This window comes from Schistocerca cancellata, chromosome 2, assembly GCF_023864275.1.
Source record: "Schistocerca cancellata isolate TAMUIC-IGC-003103 chromosome 2, iqSchCanc2.1, whole genome shotgun sequence".
In the NCBI taxonomy this organism is placed as follows: domain Eukaryota; kingdom Metazoa; phylum Arthropoda; class Insecta; order Orthoptera; family Acrididae; genus Schistocerca; species Schistocerca cancellata.
The window spans coordinates 972,682,260-972,701,224 of NC_064627.1; the positions used below are offsets into that span (position 1 = coordinate 972,682,260).

Sequence of the window (18,965 nt, forward strand, 5' to 3'; positions counted from 1 at the left end):
GGGAACCACCACCTGGAATGATGTTCATGAATGGCAGCACAAGTCGAGTCACCATACTGACATACAAATTTGCAGTCAGGGTGTGTGAGATAACCATGAGAATGCTGCTGGAGTCATACAAAATTCCACCCCAGACCATAACTCCAGGTGTAGGTCCAATGTGCAGACAGGTTGGTTGTGGACACTCAGCTGGCCTCCTCCAAACCAACACATGGCCATCGCTGGCACTGGGGCAGAAACAACTTTCATCAGAAAACACAAGAGCCCTTCACCCTGCCCTCCAATGAGTTCTCATTTGACACAACTGAAGTCACAAATAGCGACAGTTTGAGGTCAGTGGAATGCACACTACAGGGCATCTGCCTCAGAGCACTTCTTGAAGTAATCGATTTACAACAGTTTGTTGCGTGGTGCCGATTGCAGCTCAAACTGCAGCATGATGCGCCAGAGCCGTACACTGAACACGAATGTCTGTCCTCTCAGTAGTATCACATGGCCATCGGAGGCCCGGTCTTCTTGTGACCACTGCTGCCAGCAATCATGTGCAATGGCTACATTCCTGCTTAAGTCTTTCTACAGCTTCACAGAAGGAACATCCAGCTTCTCGTAGCCCTATTACACAACCTTGTTCAAACTCTGAGGCACTGATAATGTGTGTCATCTTAAATGTAGTCTTGACTAATAACCCACCATGTAAAATCTCAAAGGTAACTAAAACTTACGACCGTTAGAGCATGTATTTAAAGCAAATCTGATTTGCATCCTCACAGTGGCACTACTAGTGTGACTTGTACAAGTAGCACAAAATTTGAATAGACATCTCTGAAATGTAGAAACACACCTACCTACTTAATGTTGTTGTTCCTTTTCTGGCGGTGTATTTTCCAAATTTTGTTTGATTGAGGTTCCAGTCCCTTATTTCCTAGCCAAAGATTGTTCAAATTTAGAGCTACACTTTCTCCAGCTGTTTTCCAAAGTTGGGCAATGGGTCATTTAACTATTAAAATAGACAAGATGTTTTCTACTTGTTTATTTCCAAAAGCCATGTCATCTCATTACTGCTGTATATCAATCACAATTTATAAAATCACAGTTTGATGTGCAACACCGCCAAGCATCGAAGCATAAGAAGCTACTAGCTTCCACCATTGACTTCTCTCTGATCAACTGCCAAAGCACTTTCCTATTATTTGTACACAGAAACAGACCCTTTCCGATATGTGGTAATGCCACATTTACTAGTTAATTCAACAATTTTGTTTTAATAACTGATTCTTGGAACTGTACAAATGTCTGGTTCGTTATATTTAGTTTTTATAAAAACGCAAATAACTGAAAACATAAGAAGAACTGGCATTTTTATGTCTGTAATTAAGCTAGTCACATCTGGTCATTAATCGGTCTTTGGATGCATGTGTAACAGGTGTGATCAGAAATATAAATGCAGTTGTGCAAAAAATGCCTTTAGTTTGTGTGCACTAGTAAACATTTAAATAAAGTTACAAACCGATTCTACTTTTCCTCTTAACATAAATACAAAAATTAGAGGAATTTTTTGCAGAGATCTAACATTTTTCTATTATGTGATAAAATTGGTTTAATTATGGTGTGGATCCTCTCCTTGCACTGACAAAGTCATTTCCTGATTTGTCTAAATTTGGAAATATAGTCTTAATGTGAATAAAATGGTGCGACATCAATCTCTTCATTAATGGTAAAAGGTGTTCTAAGGTCTTTTTCATAATACAATTAAAATTTGTGCTGGAACAGGACTTGAATCCAGGTCCCCGCCTTATGTGACGAGTTGTCACCTTAAATGCTTTGGCTATCTGGGCATGACTCCTGGCCAGACCAAAACTTCCATGTCTTCATTTGTGTGTCACAATCTGTACTTCTACACATTATGTAATTCCCATACAGCGGAGGGCATTTTTAAATTAAAGTTGCTGCCTAGTATCGGTGGACAAATACAATATTGCAATGTTCCTTCGCACACACATGCACGTCCAAAGGGACACAGCACTGTTGTTCTTAACACATGCACTGCAATATCATACTTATCCAATAGAAGAGGTTTCACAGTAGCAAAGATGAAGTACACTTAGCTATTAAGGTATACATTTTTGAGCCCATTTACCACATTTTTCTTCTTGTTTTGGTGTAAGGAAACTGTCCCCAGAATTTGAAGTAGTGTTTTTGAAACACCATGTATAATTAAACCCCTAAATCTTGCATCTTGAACCTTAAGTCATTTCCTCACTGAACATTGTATGCTCTAAACTTCTGCCTCATTTTGCAGAAAGCTGTGAGTTACTGGTAATCTGGAAGTTGGAAAATATAAGTTTTCTGTTTCTGTGAAACTACTGAAACCAATTTGCTATGGTTGGTAAATAGTGGCTTCACTATTTTTCTCTGGGTTTGATCCAGCAATTGATTGGAATACTCACTAATTATTTTAAGTTCATGAAAAGTAGATTGTTCAAACATGAAAGAGCATAATGACAATGATGCAAACTGCAAGTGTTATTCTGAAACTAAAATCATAAAAGCATTTACTGAAGTATGTTGAGCCTAAGGTTTTAAACAAGGCAATAAACTTCTAATTCATCAACAAATAAAAAAGCTGTTAATCAACAGCTATTTGCAGATTCATTTGTAATGAGTCTGCGGAGCTGGAAACAACAGTACCAGTACTACTACTACTACTACTACTACTACTACTACTACTACTACTAGTAGTAGTAGTAGTAATAGTAGTATTTGTTACATATTCTAGTGAGAGTGTATCCCACCTCACTCAATCTTGTTACATCACATTCCTACCTGCTGTCTCACATTGTAACAAGTAGCAGCTTCAGGACCCCTAATGCATCTCTGACCAACAGAGAAATTTGAATAAACCACAGCACATTTTACCCATACACAGTAACCTGTGGAACTGCTGTTACATATACAAGCTTGCACCAAGGAAAATTGGGATTTAATAACTCCAAATGAAATTACAGCATATATTGATATATTATTAAGTAACTGGTGAACAAATACAAAAATTCACTAAATGACTAATAGTGAAGACATTCACAAATGCGGTGGAACAAAAACCACTTCGGTTATGGTTTAGCAGTAGCAGCTGTATCACAAACTCTTCAATATCATCCTGTTTCTTACTGTCTGAAGTAAAATATGTAACAAAAAACTCTTGTTAAATAACAATTAAAATGAAAACACTTAACACCACGAACACACACAATAGTTTATATTTGGAATACATCACTGGCACTGGTTAACACAGAAACAGGCAGTCACATTTATTGCAGTTACCAATGCATTGAATGGAATCGCTTCTTCCTTATCGTACACGTCAACCTGAAGTCTAAAACAAAATTTCAGTCACAAATTACTTTATAAAATGAATCTTAATAATAGATTGTATTTTCTTTGTACAAGGGTTGATTACATGTTTTGCACACTATTGCCTCATTCAAAACTGTACAGAAGCAATTTATTTCAACATGAGTAATACATCTTTTGTTCACAAACAACACTATAAACACTTTCTGCAAAATGTAAATAATTTTTGTTCCCACTTATTTTTTAACTGCAGTCATCTTTTGTGACTCAGAATGCCATAAACTACTCTTAACTTACAAATGATAAACACTTGCACGAGTAAAGTTCACAAATGTGCATTCTGCAAAAAACTTATGCAAGTTTATTTATAAAGGTGATTTCTTTAACATGCAATGTAAATAAATAACATTATGATGTGATGAGACTGCAAAAAAAATGCGGTCATAAATAATGAGTATTATAGCAAGCACATTCAAGGCATTCTAACACTGTGCAAGTAAATTAAAAGTAACAATATACATGAAAATGTTACTTCTCGTTTCATTTTTGAAAATGCTCTGGACACTTACTGCTCATAATTCAAATCACATGCACTTTATACAATCATGTATTACCTACAAACACACTTCAGTCTGCAGCACAAGTCTTTCCATGATATGAGTTTACACAATCAGTTTTCCACACTTTTCTCAATAACACTCCACAAATTTGGAAGTTCAATCCCAGCTTTTTTCACTGTCATAATTTTCATCATCATCCTCTGTGTCCATCAAGGGGTCCTCAAAACCATCTGGTTCTTCAATCTCTATGTGCGTGTAACTGCGTTTCCGTTTCTGTCCTCTGCGCTTCCACTCCATTGCAAGTAAATCTTCTTTTGTACGCTCCTTACGAAATTCATAGACTAGAGGAAAAATACGCTCTATGGCTGCCTGAACATCAGCAACACTTGGTGCTACAAAAAAACCAAGACAGAAGATCTTACTGGATTTGTACCCTTCTTTAAAACAATGTACAGAAAATCGTACACACACACACACACACACACACACACACACACACACACACACACACACACAAAGTATTTACATTCTCCAACAACTTTTCTAGTACATTTATATTACTCTTGTTCCATTACAAAAACATTATGCGGTTCATGGAACTTGAAATATATTTTTAAAATTCTACACACATTTTTATGCCTTCATTTAAGCAACAATACAGAAGTGAGATACTTCTCAGGTAACTGTAACTGAATCACTCGTCATTGAAGAAAGCCACTAAGTCAAATTGACAAATTCGTTTTGCATTCTGAAAAGAAAGATGCATGTTTTGGTGTTGAAAGGAACCATGTCCTGGCAGCACCTGTGCCGTTACCACAGCTGTCAGGTTAGTAACTGTATGTTGGAAGGCAGCAGTAGCCGACAGACATGCAGCAACAGGGAAGTAACCGCTGTTGTGTCATTTACAAGTTCCTAACCAGGAGCGAATTTTATTGTATCATCTGTGTGTTTTAACAGTTCAGTTTCTTGAGTTTCTGCATTTAAATTTAATATCTAATAGCCACAGTTGACGCATTTTCATTTGCATCAGAAAGTAAATCGATTTTGTGACATCGTACAAGTTCCTTATCAGGGGCAAATTATTTAGTTTCACCTGAGTGCTAGTTAGGTTTTCGAATATCTGCATATTAATAGACACAGTTTGTGTGTTTCCGCCAGGGTCTACAGTAGCGTTGTGCAGCATGTGCCGATAGCCCGTTTATCTGCATAGTTTAGTTTTCCACGGTCTTTAGTATGGACAGGGACTGCGATTGTGTGCAGATGCGAGCCAAGTTGGTGACACTTCGGTCTCAGCTTCAGGCCATGATGGCTTCGGTTAAACAGCTTGAGGCTGCAATGGATTGGCACCACTGTTGTGGGCCAGCCGTGGTGATCCAATGGACATCCAGCACCTCAGAGTCCTCCGATCAGTCCTCACCGGTGGCCAACCCAGTTACTGCTCACACTGAGGCTGACCCTTCACCTATGGTCGAGTGCGAGGTCGCCCTGGGGCGAAGCAGGCGGCGAAAGACTTCTCAGGCGGCCGCATGTAAGGCCTCCTCGGTTTGTCTGACAAACAGGTTCCAGGTGCTGTCTGTGGCTGACACTGCCATTGAGCCAGATGCTGTCGCCTGTCCTGTTTCAGAGGAAATCACTCAGCCTACAAGATCTGGGCAATCGTAGAGGGTGGGATTATTGATAGTTGGGAGCTCCAATGTTAGGCGCGTTATGGGGCCCCTTAGGGAATTAGCTGAGAAGGGTGAGAAAGCCAAAGTGCACTCCATGTGCGTAACAGGTTGAGTCGTTCCAGATGTGGAAAGGGTCCTCCTGGATGCCATGAAGAATACAGGGTGCAGCCAACTGCAGCTGGTTGCTCACATCGGTACCAATGATGTGTGTCACTTTCGATCAGAAGAGATTCTCTCTGGATTCGAGCAGCTAACAGTGGTGGTAAAGGCTGCCAGTCTTGCTTTCAAGATGAAAGCAGAGCTGACCATTTGCAGCATAGTCGACAGGACCGATTGTGGACCTCTGGTACAGAGCCGAGTGGTCTGAATCAGGCTCAGACGGTTCTGCGACCATGTAGGCTGCAGATTCCTTGACTTGTGCCGAAGAGTGGTTGGGTTTCAGGTTCCGCTGAATAGGTCAGGTGTCCACTATATGCAGAAGGCGGCTACACGAGTAGCAGGGGCTGTGTGGCGTGGACTGGGAGGTTTTTAGGATAGAGGGTCTCGGGAAAACACAAGAAGGGCTTCAGTCACAAAGAGTGCTGGCTGAACACAGGAAGAACATAAGATACAGGAACCATTGGTATAACAGTTGTAAACTGTTGTAGCTGTGATGGGAAAGTACCAGAGCTCCAAGTGCTAAAGAAAGCACTGATGCTCAAATCGTTATAGGCACTGAAAGCTGGCTAAAGCCGGATATAAGCTCAACTGAAATTTTTGCGAAGAACCTAAGGTGTTCCGAAAGGATAGGCTAAACACAGTTGGCAGTGGCGTGTTTATTGCTCTCAGAAGTAGTTTATCTTGTCGTGAAATTTAAGTAGATACTTCCTGTGAGTCAGTATGGGCAGAGGTCATTCTTCGCAACCGAAATAAAATAATAATTGGATCCTTTTACAGACCTCCCAGTTCAGATGATATAGTTGCCGAAAGGTTCAAAGAAAACTTGAGCTATTTCAAACACGTACTCGACTCTTACAATATTAGTTGGTGGTGACTAATTTAACCTCGATATGTCGGTGAAAATACGTGTATAACTCTGGACGTACGCATAAAGTATCATCCGAAATTGTGCTAAAGACATTCTCCAAAAATTATTCCGAGCAGTTAGTTCATGAGCCTATGCGAATAGTAAATGGTTGTGAAAACACACTTGACTTCTTAGCAACAAATAATCCTGAGTTAAAAAACGAGCACCAAAATCTATTCAGGGATTAGTGAACACAGAGTTGACGTAGCGAGATTGAATATTGCAATCCCCAAATCCTCAAAAAATAAGTGAAAAATATACCTACTCAAGAAAGCAGATAAAAATTCACTTGATGCCTTCCTAAGAGACAATCTCCACTCATTCCAAATTAATCAAATAAGTATAGACCAGATGTGGCTTAAATTCGAAGAAATAGTATCGGCAGCAATTGAGAGATTTATACCAAATAAATTAACAAATGACGGAGCTCATCCTCCTTGGCACACAAAACTGATTAGAACACTGTTGCAGAAACTACAAAACAAACATGCCAAATTTCAACAGATGCAAAATCCCCAAGACTGGCGATCTTTTACAGAAGCTCGAAATTTAGCACGGACTCAATGTGAGATGCCTGTAACAGTTTCCACAACGAAACTGTCTCGAAACCTGGCAGAAAATCCAAAGAGATTCTGGTCGTATGTGACGTACGTTAGCAGCAAGAAACTATCAATGCCTTCTCTGTGCAATAGCAATGGAGATACTATCGAAGACAGAGCTGCCAAAGCAGAATTACTAAACACAGCCTTCCGAAATGCCTTCACAAAAGAAGACTAAATAAATATTCCACAATTCAAATCGAGAACAGCTGCCAACATGAGTAACGCAGAAGTAAACATCCTGTGAGTAGTGAAGCAACTTAAATCACTTAATAAAAGCAAGTCTTCTGGTCCAAACTGCATACCAATTAGGTTCCTTTCAGAGTATGCTGATGCATTACCTCCACACTTAACAATCATATAAAACCGTTCGCTTGACGAAAGATCTGTACCCAAAGACTGGAAAGTTGCTCAGGTCACACCAATATTCAAGAAAGGTAGTAGGAGTAATCCACTAAATTAAAGGCCCATATTGTTAACGTTGATATGCAGCAGGATTTTGGAACATATATTGTGTTCAAACATTATGAATTACCTCAAAGAAAATGGTCTATTGACACACAGTCAACATGGGTTTAGAAAACAACGTTCCTGTGAAACACAACTAGCTCTTTATTCACATGAAGTGTTGAGTGCTATTGACAAAGGATTTCAGATCGATTCCATATTTCTGGATTTCCGGAAGGCTTTTGACATTGTACCACACACGTGGCTTGTAGTGAAATTGCCTGCTTATGGAATATCGTCTCAGATACGTGACTATTTGTGATTTCCTGTCAGAGGGGTCACAGTTCGTAGTAATTGACGGAAAGTCATGGAGTACAACAGAAGTGATTTCTGGCGTTCCCCAAGGTAGTGTTCTAGGCCCTTTGTTGTTCCTCATCTATATAAACGATTTTGGAGACAGTGAGCAGCTGTCTTCAGTTGTTTGCAGATGACACTGTCATTTATCAACTAATCAAGTCATCAGAAGATCAAAACAAACTGCAAAACTATTTCGAAAAAATATCTGAATGGTGCGAAAAGTGGCAGTTGACCCTACATAACGAAAAGTGTGAGGACATTCACAAGAGTACTAAAAGGAACTCAAACTTCGGTTACACGATAGATCAGTCTAATCTAAAAGCCGTAAACTCAATTAATACCTAGGTATTACAATTACGAACAACTTAAATTGGAAGGAACACACAGAAAATGTTGTGCGGCACGCCAACCAAACACTGTGTTTTATTGGGAGGATACTTAGAAAATGTAACAGACCTACTAAGGAGACTGCCTACACTATTCTCGTCTGTCCTCTTTTAGAATACTGCTGTGCGGTGTGGGATCCTTACCAGATAGGACTGACTGAGTATATCGAAAAAGTTCAAAGAAGGGCAGCACGTTTTGTATTATCGCGAAATATGGGAGAGAATATCACAGAAATGATACAGGATTTGCGCTGGAAATCATTAAAAGAAAAGCGTTTTTCATTGCAACGGAATCTTCTCACGAAATTCCAATCATCAACTTTCTCCTCCGAATGCAAAAATATTTTGTTGACACTGACCTACATAGGGAGGAATGATCACCATGATAAAAATAAGGGAAATCAGAGCTCGTACGGAAAGATATAGGTGTTCATTCTTTCCGCGCACTATACGAAATTGGAATAATAGAGAATTGGGAAGGTGGTTCGATGAACCCTCTGCTAGGCACTTTAATGTGATTTTCAGAGTATCCATGTAGATGTAGAAGAAAATTAGTCTGGCAGTGTATTTCAATACAGAACGTCTATCAGTGCCAACCAACCTATGCAGAGAGCACTGCTATATTTCAGATGTTAAGACTGGTGCATTCTTTCTATTTTTTAGATGGACACTGAGTGCTGTTGCTGACAATATATGCTATATGGTGGTTGTGCTGTGCATATTATCAAGCTATGCAGGACAGGTAGTTCCTCAGGGAAGTATTGGACTGCCCTGCAGGTATGGTGGAAATTATTGTTTTTACCTAAATATTATCTGTTCAACCATTCCACTTCCACAAAATGGATTGGAACGATTACTGATACTGAAGTCAGATTACCTAATGGGTGCCTAACAATGATTGTGTGTGTGTGTGTGTGTGTGTGTGTGTGTGTGTGTGTGTGTGTGTGTGTGTGTTTCAGGTGCAATCACCGCTTCATTATACTGCAAGAAGAATGGAGGTTGGAGATATTTAGTGCTTTCTATGATTGTGGAACCAAAAATGAATAGGATACCCACCTAACGAGACTGATTGAATGGCGTCTCATTAAATGGTGAAGACCAAGGGCTGTTGATCAAGGAGGAGAATGATCAAAAGTGGAATGTGAATCTGATATATTTTGTAACTGGACATCAGGATCATCTGCATGTCTGTAGGCATGTATTCACTAGTTCACATCGAGTAACACAGAAGTTTGTATTCAGGATTGCTAAGCTGCTGGCTAAAGGCGAAATCCCAGTGAGCAAGAGAGGATTCAATAAGATGCATGCTACTATGTCACGTGAAATCTGCGCCGAAATCCGGGACCACATTCTCAAGTTTCCTGTCAAAACATCTCATTATGGGGGTTAAGCAGTAAATTACTTGGATACAAGACCCAACCTTAAAAAAGGTTGGATTTATTTTGAGAGGAACAGCCAAATCTTGAAGTAAAATATGCCTTTTATGTTAATTATTTCAATAAGAACTTTGGCTACAGATTTGGCAGGCCCCAAACAGATGTGCGCAGTCTCTGCCAAGAACTTCAAGTCAAAATGAAGTCTGCACTTATCACAAAATGTTAAATTAGCAGGAGCAAGTGAGGTAAGAATTCACAAGTGCGTAAGTCTCAAATTTTATTTCTCAATGAAACCACACTCAGAATCCTGCCAGTCCAAAGATACAGTCTGCATTGCCTTTCATTACATGCAAGATTTACCTCTATCTCATGTAACTGTTCAGGAAATATTCTACCAAAGGCAGCTATGGGAACATGTATTTACTATGCATGACCTGCAAGACAACAGGTATCATGACGGCCAGCCCACAAGAGGGGCCAATGAGATGTGCACATTCATACTGGACTATCTCACCAACAAGATTAAACCACCCACAAAGAAACTTCACTTCGCTTTACTCACATGTGTGTCCACGCCAAAATAGGAATCTTTCATTTATTTGTTTCTGCATGGGTTCGGTCCACGATAAACGATTTTGGGGAGAGGGGGGGGGTTATTTCTGATTGGGGGGGGGGGGGTATTTCTGTTAAGAGGCCATTCCTTCCATGATAGGTAGTCTGGCGTATTCAAGAAAATAAATTAGGTGTTGCGACAGAGTCTACACACCGAAAGAATAACTGTACAATCATTGCTAATGCAAAAAGGTATGCTGCAATAAAGATGGTGGAAGGAACTGGGATCACTGATATGCATGAAAGGTGGCCTAAGCATTATAGGAAAACAAGTGATGAATCAACAGCAAAGGACGTTCCTAGAAGCTTGAAGGTGCTGTTTGCTCTTTTGTTGTTCTCCAACTTCCAGTATTCTCCAGATCATTCTGGCAAGAGTGGTTGCTCGTCCCTTCATTGGGAGTATAGTCCATCACACATTCCATTTTGTCTCAGCATGGACCAAGAAATGGCCCTCTTATGAACCTGTAGAGGAAGGCCTATGAGGCAGGATGAATAGCAATCAAATCAACAAAACAGGAAGATCCCAAGAAGGTTCAACATTATGTCACGACTTCTGAGGCGAGTACTAGAATGGACTTTTCAGTGAAAATGCATTACCTGCCTTTTCAAACAGTATGACTTGATTTAATAACTGTCTTTTTTTTCCTTCAGTATCTGTTGACTATAGCACAGCTGTTTTATCAACAGTGGGGTTGTATAAAAATACCACATAAGAAAATAATCAATGCCACGTGTTGTACGAAGAAAATAATATTCATTCCATTTATGTTACCTTTTATTTTCATGCCTGCATGTGCATAAACTCATTTAGAAATAAAGGAAATAAACCAAAAATGTTAACATTATTGCTCACTTACAAATTTTGTTTGTTCCATGTTGAAAGGAATTATGTCTAGTTACATATTTTGTCAGTAAAAGTGTTAGTAACATACAGAACAATGCTATTCTGGCTTTATTATAATGGTTCGTGTGCGTGTGGGCACGCACTTTACACATACAAACAATTGTGTCTCGTATTGCATTACAAGTGTGGAAAAACATTTTTTTCCTCTCAAAACTTTAAAAATTGAACTTCTTGCTTTTATACAATGAACAATTCCATTGTAAAAATTTAAATAGCGAAAAGGTCAGGGCAAGCATTTGCTACATTCTTGCTGAACGTCACTGCAGTGTGCTTGACCGATGTTCAGAAAATACCTGAACTAGAAACCACTGTTCAAAATTCATGGTTGTTGGTCATACTGTAATGGACTGAGATTCCATGCATTCGGCAATCTCTACAGGGCATAAAAGACGGAAAAATGAAGTTTCCCTCTGAATGAGGAGTACGGCCAGAAGTGCAAGAGGAAAGTGTGAAAAACATTTTTTCACGAAATAACCCACAACACAATTATCAATTTGAAGTATCATCTTAATCGCCACATGTCTAGAAAGAAGATGTGACTGGGAAGTCACTTTGACAGCAGATGATATGTCGGTTCAACTTCACAACACAGCACCCGTTTGTTACAGGATTTAGAGAGGATTTTAAGACGTTTAGAGCTCTGGATTATAACAAGAAAATAAGAAAAATCAACAACATCCCATTGTCAGACACCAAATCTTTGTACACCTCCAACCTCCCTCTAACAAAAGAGAAGTACAGTGATTTATTGTCCCTGTTCTAGTCAATTCTTTCCACACTAAGAAGTGAGTATCTGACATTTTACAAAAACCTATGATATTCAGGAGATCCCAGAAGGATGTGATACAACATCTGAAGATGCAGTGAACAACTTCTGACAATGACCATTGTTTCCTTTGTGGTATGTTTGAAGGTGGAAAGTGAATGAATAACAGTGGATTCCAGAAGATTCAACATTGCAATGTATGATTAAAACAATTCGTGTATATTTCAACATTACTGTATATTGCTTTACGAACAAATATGTTTATGACAGATAGTAGTTGGTTCATTTTGGAAATCACAAACAGGTAAGGCAGCACCTGGATCAGTGCAAAGAGTAATTATCTCCGTTTTTAGTAAAAATAAACCAATTTTGAAAGTAAAATCACATAAAATCAAACTAAATCAGTGCATCAGATCAGAATTATTTCAAACATTTTGTGCACAATGAAGTTATAAAATTCCAAGAAATTTCCAAATGTGTTTCTTGCAGCAACTATTTCAAGTTATCTAGTTGACAATATGGCCATGAACAGCCCACAATTTTATGCCTCAAATTCTGTGTGCAATTTGCACTGCCTTTGACAGATCAAGAATGAAGTAAAAATTTAAAAAATATAAATCCAACAGGAAGTGTACATTTTCAAGTTATGTACACATATTTATGTAAGCCAAGAAACAGATGAAATACTTTGAGGTGGTTCCGCACAAATTATTGCGAAGAATATTGCCATTTCCAGTTTTCAAAACAAATAGAGCGCAACACATTATGTAGAAAGTGTGTTGCAAATAACATACAATCAACATGTGTTTGCCATTTTTTTAAAGCAACAATTCCCAAAACAGAAAAATCACAAACTATATGAATACAAAGTACATTAGTAATGGCGAAGCACTTACCTGTTACTGTGATGCTACCAGTCGAAAATATTTTGAGTGTTGCTTTTGGCTGTTTAAGCTTATATGTAACACCTGGATGAAGCTCAGGTTCATAACTGTAATGCAAATATCATAAATTTAAATAAAAAAGTTGGGATACTAAGCGTATAATGTAAGTTTATCCAACAACTTAGGATGGTCACATTTGCAACTAGGATTTATGAAATCTTGTAGTTTTTGTGTGTCTTATGAGATACAAAAGTATTATGTAGATCTAGAAAATGTATAATAAAGGCAATGACTTTATAACGATTACTTACTCAGCAGTCTCTTTGTAGCGTTCAGAAAATGCTGTTATTTTAATAGCAAATGGCATGGAACATGTGCCTAGCACATTTACTACCCTAAAATTGTTGAACCTAGTGTTGAAACCAAGTTTCTGTAAGCATCTTGCAAAACGTCTTGCTGCAATTTTTGCTTGTTCTTCACTTGTTGCCCCAGTGCAAGTTATTTTACCAGAAGACCACATGGATGCAGTTGTGTATGGCTTCCTAAGTTTCATGGTTATCATCTGGAAAGAGAAGTCATAAATTTAGATGTTGACAAAGCAACCAATGTTATGTTATGTCAAGCTGTACCATGGAGGCCCCAGAAGTATTAAAACTAAGGCAAAGTGCAGGAAAGTATTAAGCAACAATGAATTACTCTCAGCATATTCAACTCTCAAAGCCTATCACCTCTTTTGGTACAGTTTGGCGTATTACTTTCCTTTCTTTCTTCACTGCCCCGTGAATGCAATATTTATCGGAATTCTGCATCTTTTCTACCAACTGTAAAACACACTGCTGATATTCCCCATTAGCTACAGGAAATGTTTTTTGAACTGATAATGCTGGCGGTTGGCTAAATTAAATGCACACAAACAGGACAACGCTGGTGCACAAAGTGGGGAGGGAAAGGGGGAGGGTTTAAGTTCATGAGCACCTCTATATACCTTTTTAATTTGATTTATTGGTCAGTTTCTTATTGTATGACTGATTTAGTCCCCATGGCAAACTATGAATAAAGAATTTCAGAGTAAATAAACTGTAGAATTTCAGAACATTATTTACAACTTTTGCACATAGGATATCTTCCATACTCTTAAAATCACAGAAAACAAATTCCTGTTTCAACTAAGTATCCACATGCACTCAATAATAACTTACAATTTAGACGGAAGTAACAAGAGAACAGATTAATACAAAAACCATACATCTGTGTCCTTTGAAATTCCATGGAAATGAGTATTGTGGTGTACATTTCTAATATTCCTTGGAGGTTAAAATTATTGATCCATCATTAACTTTCAATCTTTTTGCTTCATTTCCCTTTTCTTACAATATTTCAAAATAGGGCAATGCCAAATTATGTTTTCCAACCTCAATAAACCTCTCAATTTTATCCACACTGTACAAAACTACAACAATCTATTGTTCATATTAGGGTGGACGTGAATGTCCTAATCCATTTGCTAAACCGCAAAAGGAGTGTTGAAGTGTCCTTCCTATGTAATTCACAGATGATCTATTATCAGCCAAAATAGTCAGTAAAAAGGACTGTCACTCACTCAGACATATTCACAGAATACCAATATTTTATTAACAGTCCTTAAATGTGAAGCCTTTGAAAGACTTATTTCACAGAGCAGATACCACACAGTAGCAGAAAGTTGTGTGGTGGTGGAGGAAATAACTGTCAATCAAGTGATGCACATGGGTAATGTTGTCAGAGGAAGTTGCTGTTCAATGTTCACTAGCAAGTTAAGAGCCTGGGAGAGGGATGGCATAGGCTTTAGAGTAAATGTAATTCTGACGAGTATCTAATACACAACTTGCATTTTCTCACTGAAAGCTGGAAGAGGCTGATCAATCAAACCAGACATCAAGTGTACAAAAATATGGTTATCTTGCAACATTTTGGTGTACTCAGCATGTAGGAAGAACAACAGAGCATGAAGTTCAGTTGGTTCAACTGTAAGGGCTTAGAGAGAGGATTTCAGGCAATTTTGCATATCTATTTGAAATGCACAAATATAGTCACTATGGCAGATGTGTCAAGTAGTAAAAGTCCTACATTAATAATTGGGAGTAAAAGAGACCACTCACTGAATAGCAGAAGCAACTAGGTGTCAACAGACACATGTAAAAGAATTAAAATGAAGCTTTGCCAGCTTTTTGAAGAAATTTTTTTGAAAAGGGTGTGCACAGCTTTTCAAAAGCACGCGCAAGAACGCACACACATGTACCCGCATTGTATGTAGGTGCACAGGTTTGTGTGTGTGTGTGTGTGTGTGTGTGTGTGTGTGTGTGTGTGTGTGTGTGTGTGTGCCACCCTTTGCCTTTATAACAGCTTGAACTCTGCTGGGAACAGTTTCAGTTAGAAGTCAGAATATCAGCAGAGGAACAGTAGCCCATTTTTTTCCCTTCAAGAACTGAAACTAGAGAAGGTAGTGATGCTATACACTGGAGTCTAGAGTGAAGCTGACATTCTAACTCATCCCAGAGGTGTTCCATTAGGTTCAGATCGGGACTGGGCAGACCAGTCCACGCAGGAATGTTATGGTCCAAAATCTACTGTCTCACAGGTGCTGCTTTATGTTGGGTGCACTGTCACACAGATACAAATCATCATTGTCTCCAAACTTCCTGTACTATACACAGTACACAATCCTGAAAATGGGTTCATATCCTTCTGCATTTAGCATTTTTAATGAGGTAATCACAGCCTAACCATAAATATCCCATACCATGACACCATCTCATCCCTACTTCACTGTTGATACCACGCGATGGCAGGTGACTTTGTCCAAGTATTCGACAAACTGTGTGGCTTATGAGGGGCTGCTCAACCATTGTACACCATTCTTCTTGATTCCCTTTGTGCAGTCATAACTTTGATACCCACGAGTGATTCATTCCACTGTTTTATGCCTTTTGCTACCACCAACTGCCACACTTGACAAGTCCTCCCCTGTCAGCACATGAAGTCTGCAGTTCTCTTTTCCACCTTTACTTCACAATCACGCCTCTAGTTAACTTGGGCACTTTAGAAGGGTTAAAATTTCCCTGGTGGAAACGGCTCTCAGTTGACATCCAATGACCAGTCCTCAGTCAAAGTCATTGAGTTCTCCGACTGACCCATTCTGCTGTTCTTGCTTCTCGACTGACAACACAATATTCCACACCTTTTATACTGACAGGCTCATCTCTGTTGATATATAGTGGTCACGATATATAGTTGTCAATTCTGCATTACTTAGGATTGTCCAGGTACTTTTGATCCAATAGTGTGTACTTCAATGTACCACACACTTAAAGCAGATCTCTTATCTTCTGGAGGTCAGTCTTTTTAGTGAACAGTCATCTCAATCTAGTCCAAAGTTAAAAAACTTTTCTACTAGTTATCCAGTGTCCAACCAAAGGAAAACATTTTTCCTTTCTCATTAATAGTATTTCCTGTTCACCAGTAACATTCATCTTTACTGGACAATGAACATTTATGTTCTAGGGCTACAAGAACCAAGCTACATTCTTAAGTCAACCTTTTCAGGCATCACTCAGTGTTCTTGAAGAGTTCAATGACTGTCACTGTCTTGTCTACTTCTTATATTTATAAATATTTTCATTAACTGGACTGGTGGTTAAGCTGACCACAAAATTTCCCTGAGCCCTTCATTTAGTACATAAATTTTGTCTCTTTCCTCAATCTGTTACACCATCTACACACAATAATGGCAATTTGTCTGTGGCTGCTCATTTCAGAAGAAACAATACCTCCCTATTAACTTTACATATGTAGCAAAATATCTATCTAAATATTGGTTTGTTGCACAAATACTGGGCTACCAGAATCCCTTCAGTTACCCCAATAGCCAACTATATAATGTATTCGTCAGCCATCTCCAAAAAGGATAAACCAACTAAAGAAACAAAAGAATTACTTTGTTATGCAACAACTCTGGGCTGGAGTTCATTAGGCCATTTTTCTTTTAGTGTTAAGATTTTCTGAAGTTCAATTTTGAAATGAAGCACACACTGCACTAGCCTATCACCAACCTGATGTGTAATCAGTTTGCATGGTTCACATCCTCCCCTAATAACAGTATCTATGGCAACCCCCATTAAAAGTAAAACATGAAAGTGAGAGAATTATGAGATCACACACCACATACCCACTGAGGAACAGATATTTAGTTTTCTATGTTAGTACGACAGCTACTAAACTTACAGTGAAAGATGGGCGTGAAGTATATTAATAACACTATCATACACTGCTTTACTTCCAGTACAGCACATCAGAATTTAACAAATAGCCTTTTTTGGAAAAAAAGTAAGCAATTTCCACTCCACCACACATCTGACCAAAAATTACACAACTCTTATCCATTTGTCTACTGTTCACACCCAAACTCCACCCATTGCTAGCATCTTGCTATGTGTGTATAATTTTAGTAGTTGCTGCTTTTCATACTGGCTTTTTGTAACACCCCCTCTTTAGAATTTGTAGTGTCTCACTCTGAATTGTCCTCTGTTTTCCAACTACTCCACTTTTAAACTTTTGTTTTATTGGTATATCATGGTATATTTAGTATTGTCAGTGGATTATTGCATCCACTGAATCATGGTCCTAGGTGACCATGTAACTTTGTTGAGGTTGCACAACTTTCAAACTTATATGAAACAAATGTAACCAGTACAAAATGAAGAGTAGTGCTATTTTCTGTACCCTACCTAGTTCATACCTGCAGCATCATTGTATTATCTGATATAATAATCTGCGAATTTTTCAGTTCATGCAGTCAGTGAACCAGCATTTCTATAATACAGTACAATGACGACTGTTTCATGTAATTTCAAATGTGCTCTGATAACCAATCATCATAAATATGTGCTAGCTAATGCAAAAACTGAATACCACACAAGAACAGATCTGAAAAGAACAAATCTGAACTCAATAAAACTGCTATTCAGTGTAATGAAATTAAAACTATATTATATGTAGCACTGTACCTTTTAAACATTGTAAGTTCTGCTCATTTTTATGCTTCCATACTACATTCTTTGTCTTCCGGCTACTACAAGCACAAACATATGGAAATATTGGCGACAAATTATATCAATGTGAATGTTAGAGGCTTGAAAGGTTCTCTTGTTTTTAAATAAATCTTTTTATATGTAGGTAATAATCATCTCAAATATTTTATTCTTCCTTCAGAGTTACAGCCCAACAATTTAACAATAAGGCAGTATTCTCCTAAAATGCTTGTGTATACAGTTGTGATAATTTTTGTATATAATGTGCTATGCACATAGATCCACCATGTAAAATGAAGTTCAAATCCCACTAACACAAGAAAAAAAGGAATACAATATTCAAATATATTATTACTATCATTATACAGTTTCAAATTTTGTTTTCTAACAAAAGTATCAGTTACTAATATGCATCAGGAAAGACCCTGTAGCACATCAAGGGGAGCTAAAACAAAGGAAGGAACCAAAGCAATGCAGAAAAACAGAAGAAAAAGTTCAATAATAATACTATGAAAAATAGAAAGTTGTGGAATATCTTTAGCTCTGTAAATGTTCATCCTACAACCTTTGGAGGGAACTGCAGTCACACAACAAACTTTTAACAATAATTGAATTTTGTGATACTCAGTTTGCTACTGCTTCAGACTGACATTAAAGGGGTATCAGTTTATTAGCAAACACACTACATGATTTATATAGGTGGCATCACTCAATGACTCCCTCAGTTTCAAAATAAAATTTAGCTAGCAGCACTGACAATGCTGCATATCACTTAATACTTTCTAGTCGCACCCCTGCAGAGTTTTATCAGTACCATTTATACGAAAACAATGTGCTGCAATTGTTTTAACTGTTGTCTGTTGTCCTTGCTATCTACACAGTTAAACTTGCATTGCATTATAGGATGGCAGTAGTATTTACCAA

At 38.2% G+C, this 18,965-nt stretch overlaps 1 protein-coding gene across 1 annotated transcript in view; it reads right to left on the bottom strand.

Moving 5' to 3' along the window:
- Positions 1 to 2,999: 2,999 nt before the first annotated feature.
- The window catches only part of LOC126162942 (TATA box-binding protein-like 1), a 44,579-nt gene continuing 28,613 nt past the window's right edge, over positions 3,000 to 18,965 (bottom strand). Inside the window, exons 3-5 of the mRNA XM_049919774.1 lie at positions 13,287 to 13,537; positions 12,988 to 13,082; positions 3,000 to 4,303 (exon numbers count right to left, since the gene is read on the bottom strand). Coding sequence (XP_049775731.1) covers positions 4,068 to 4,303; positions 12,988 to 13,082; positions 13,287 to 13,537 — 582 coding nt within the window. The 3' untranslated portion in view covers positions 3,000 to 4,067. The remainder of the gene's footprint in view (positions 4,304 to 12,987; positions 13,083 to 13,286; positions 13,538 to 18,965) is intronic.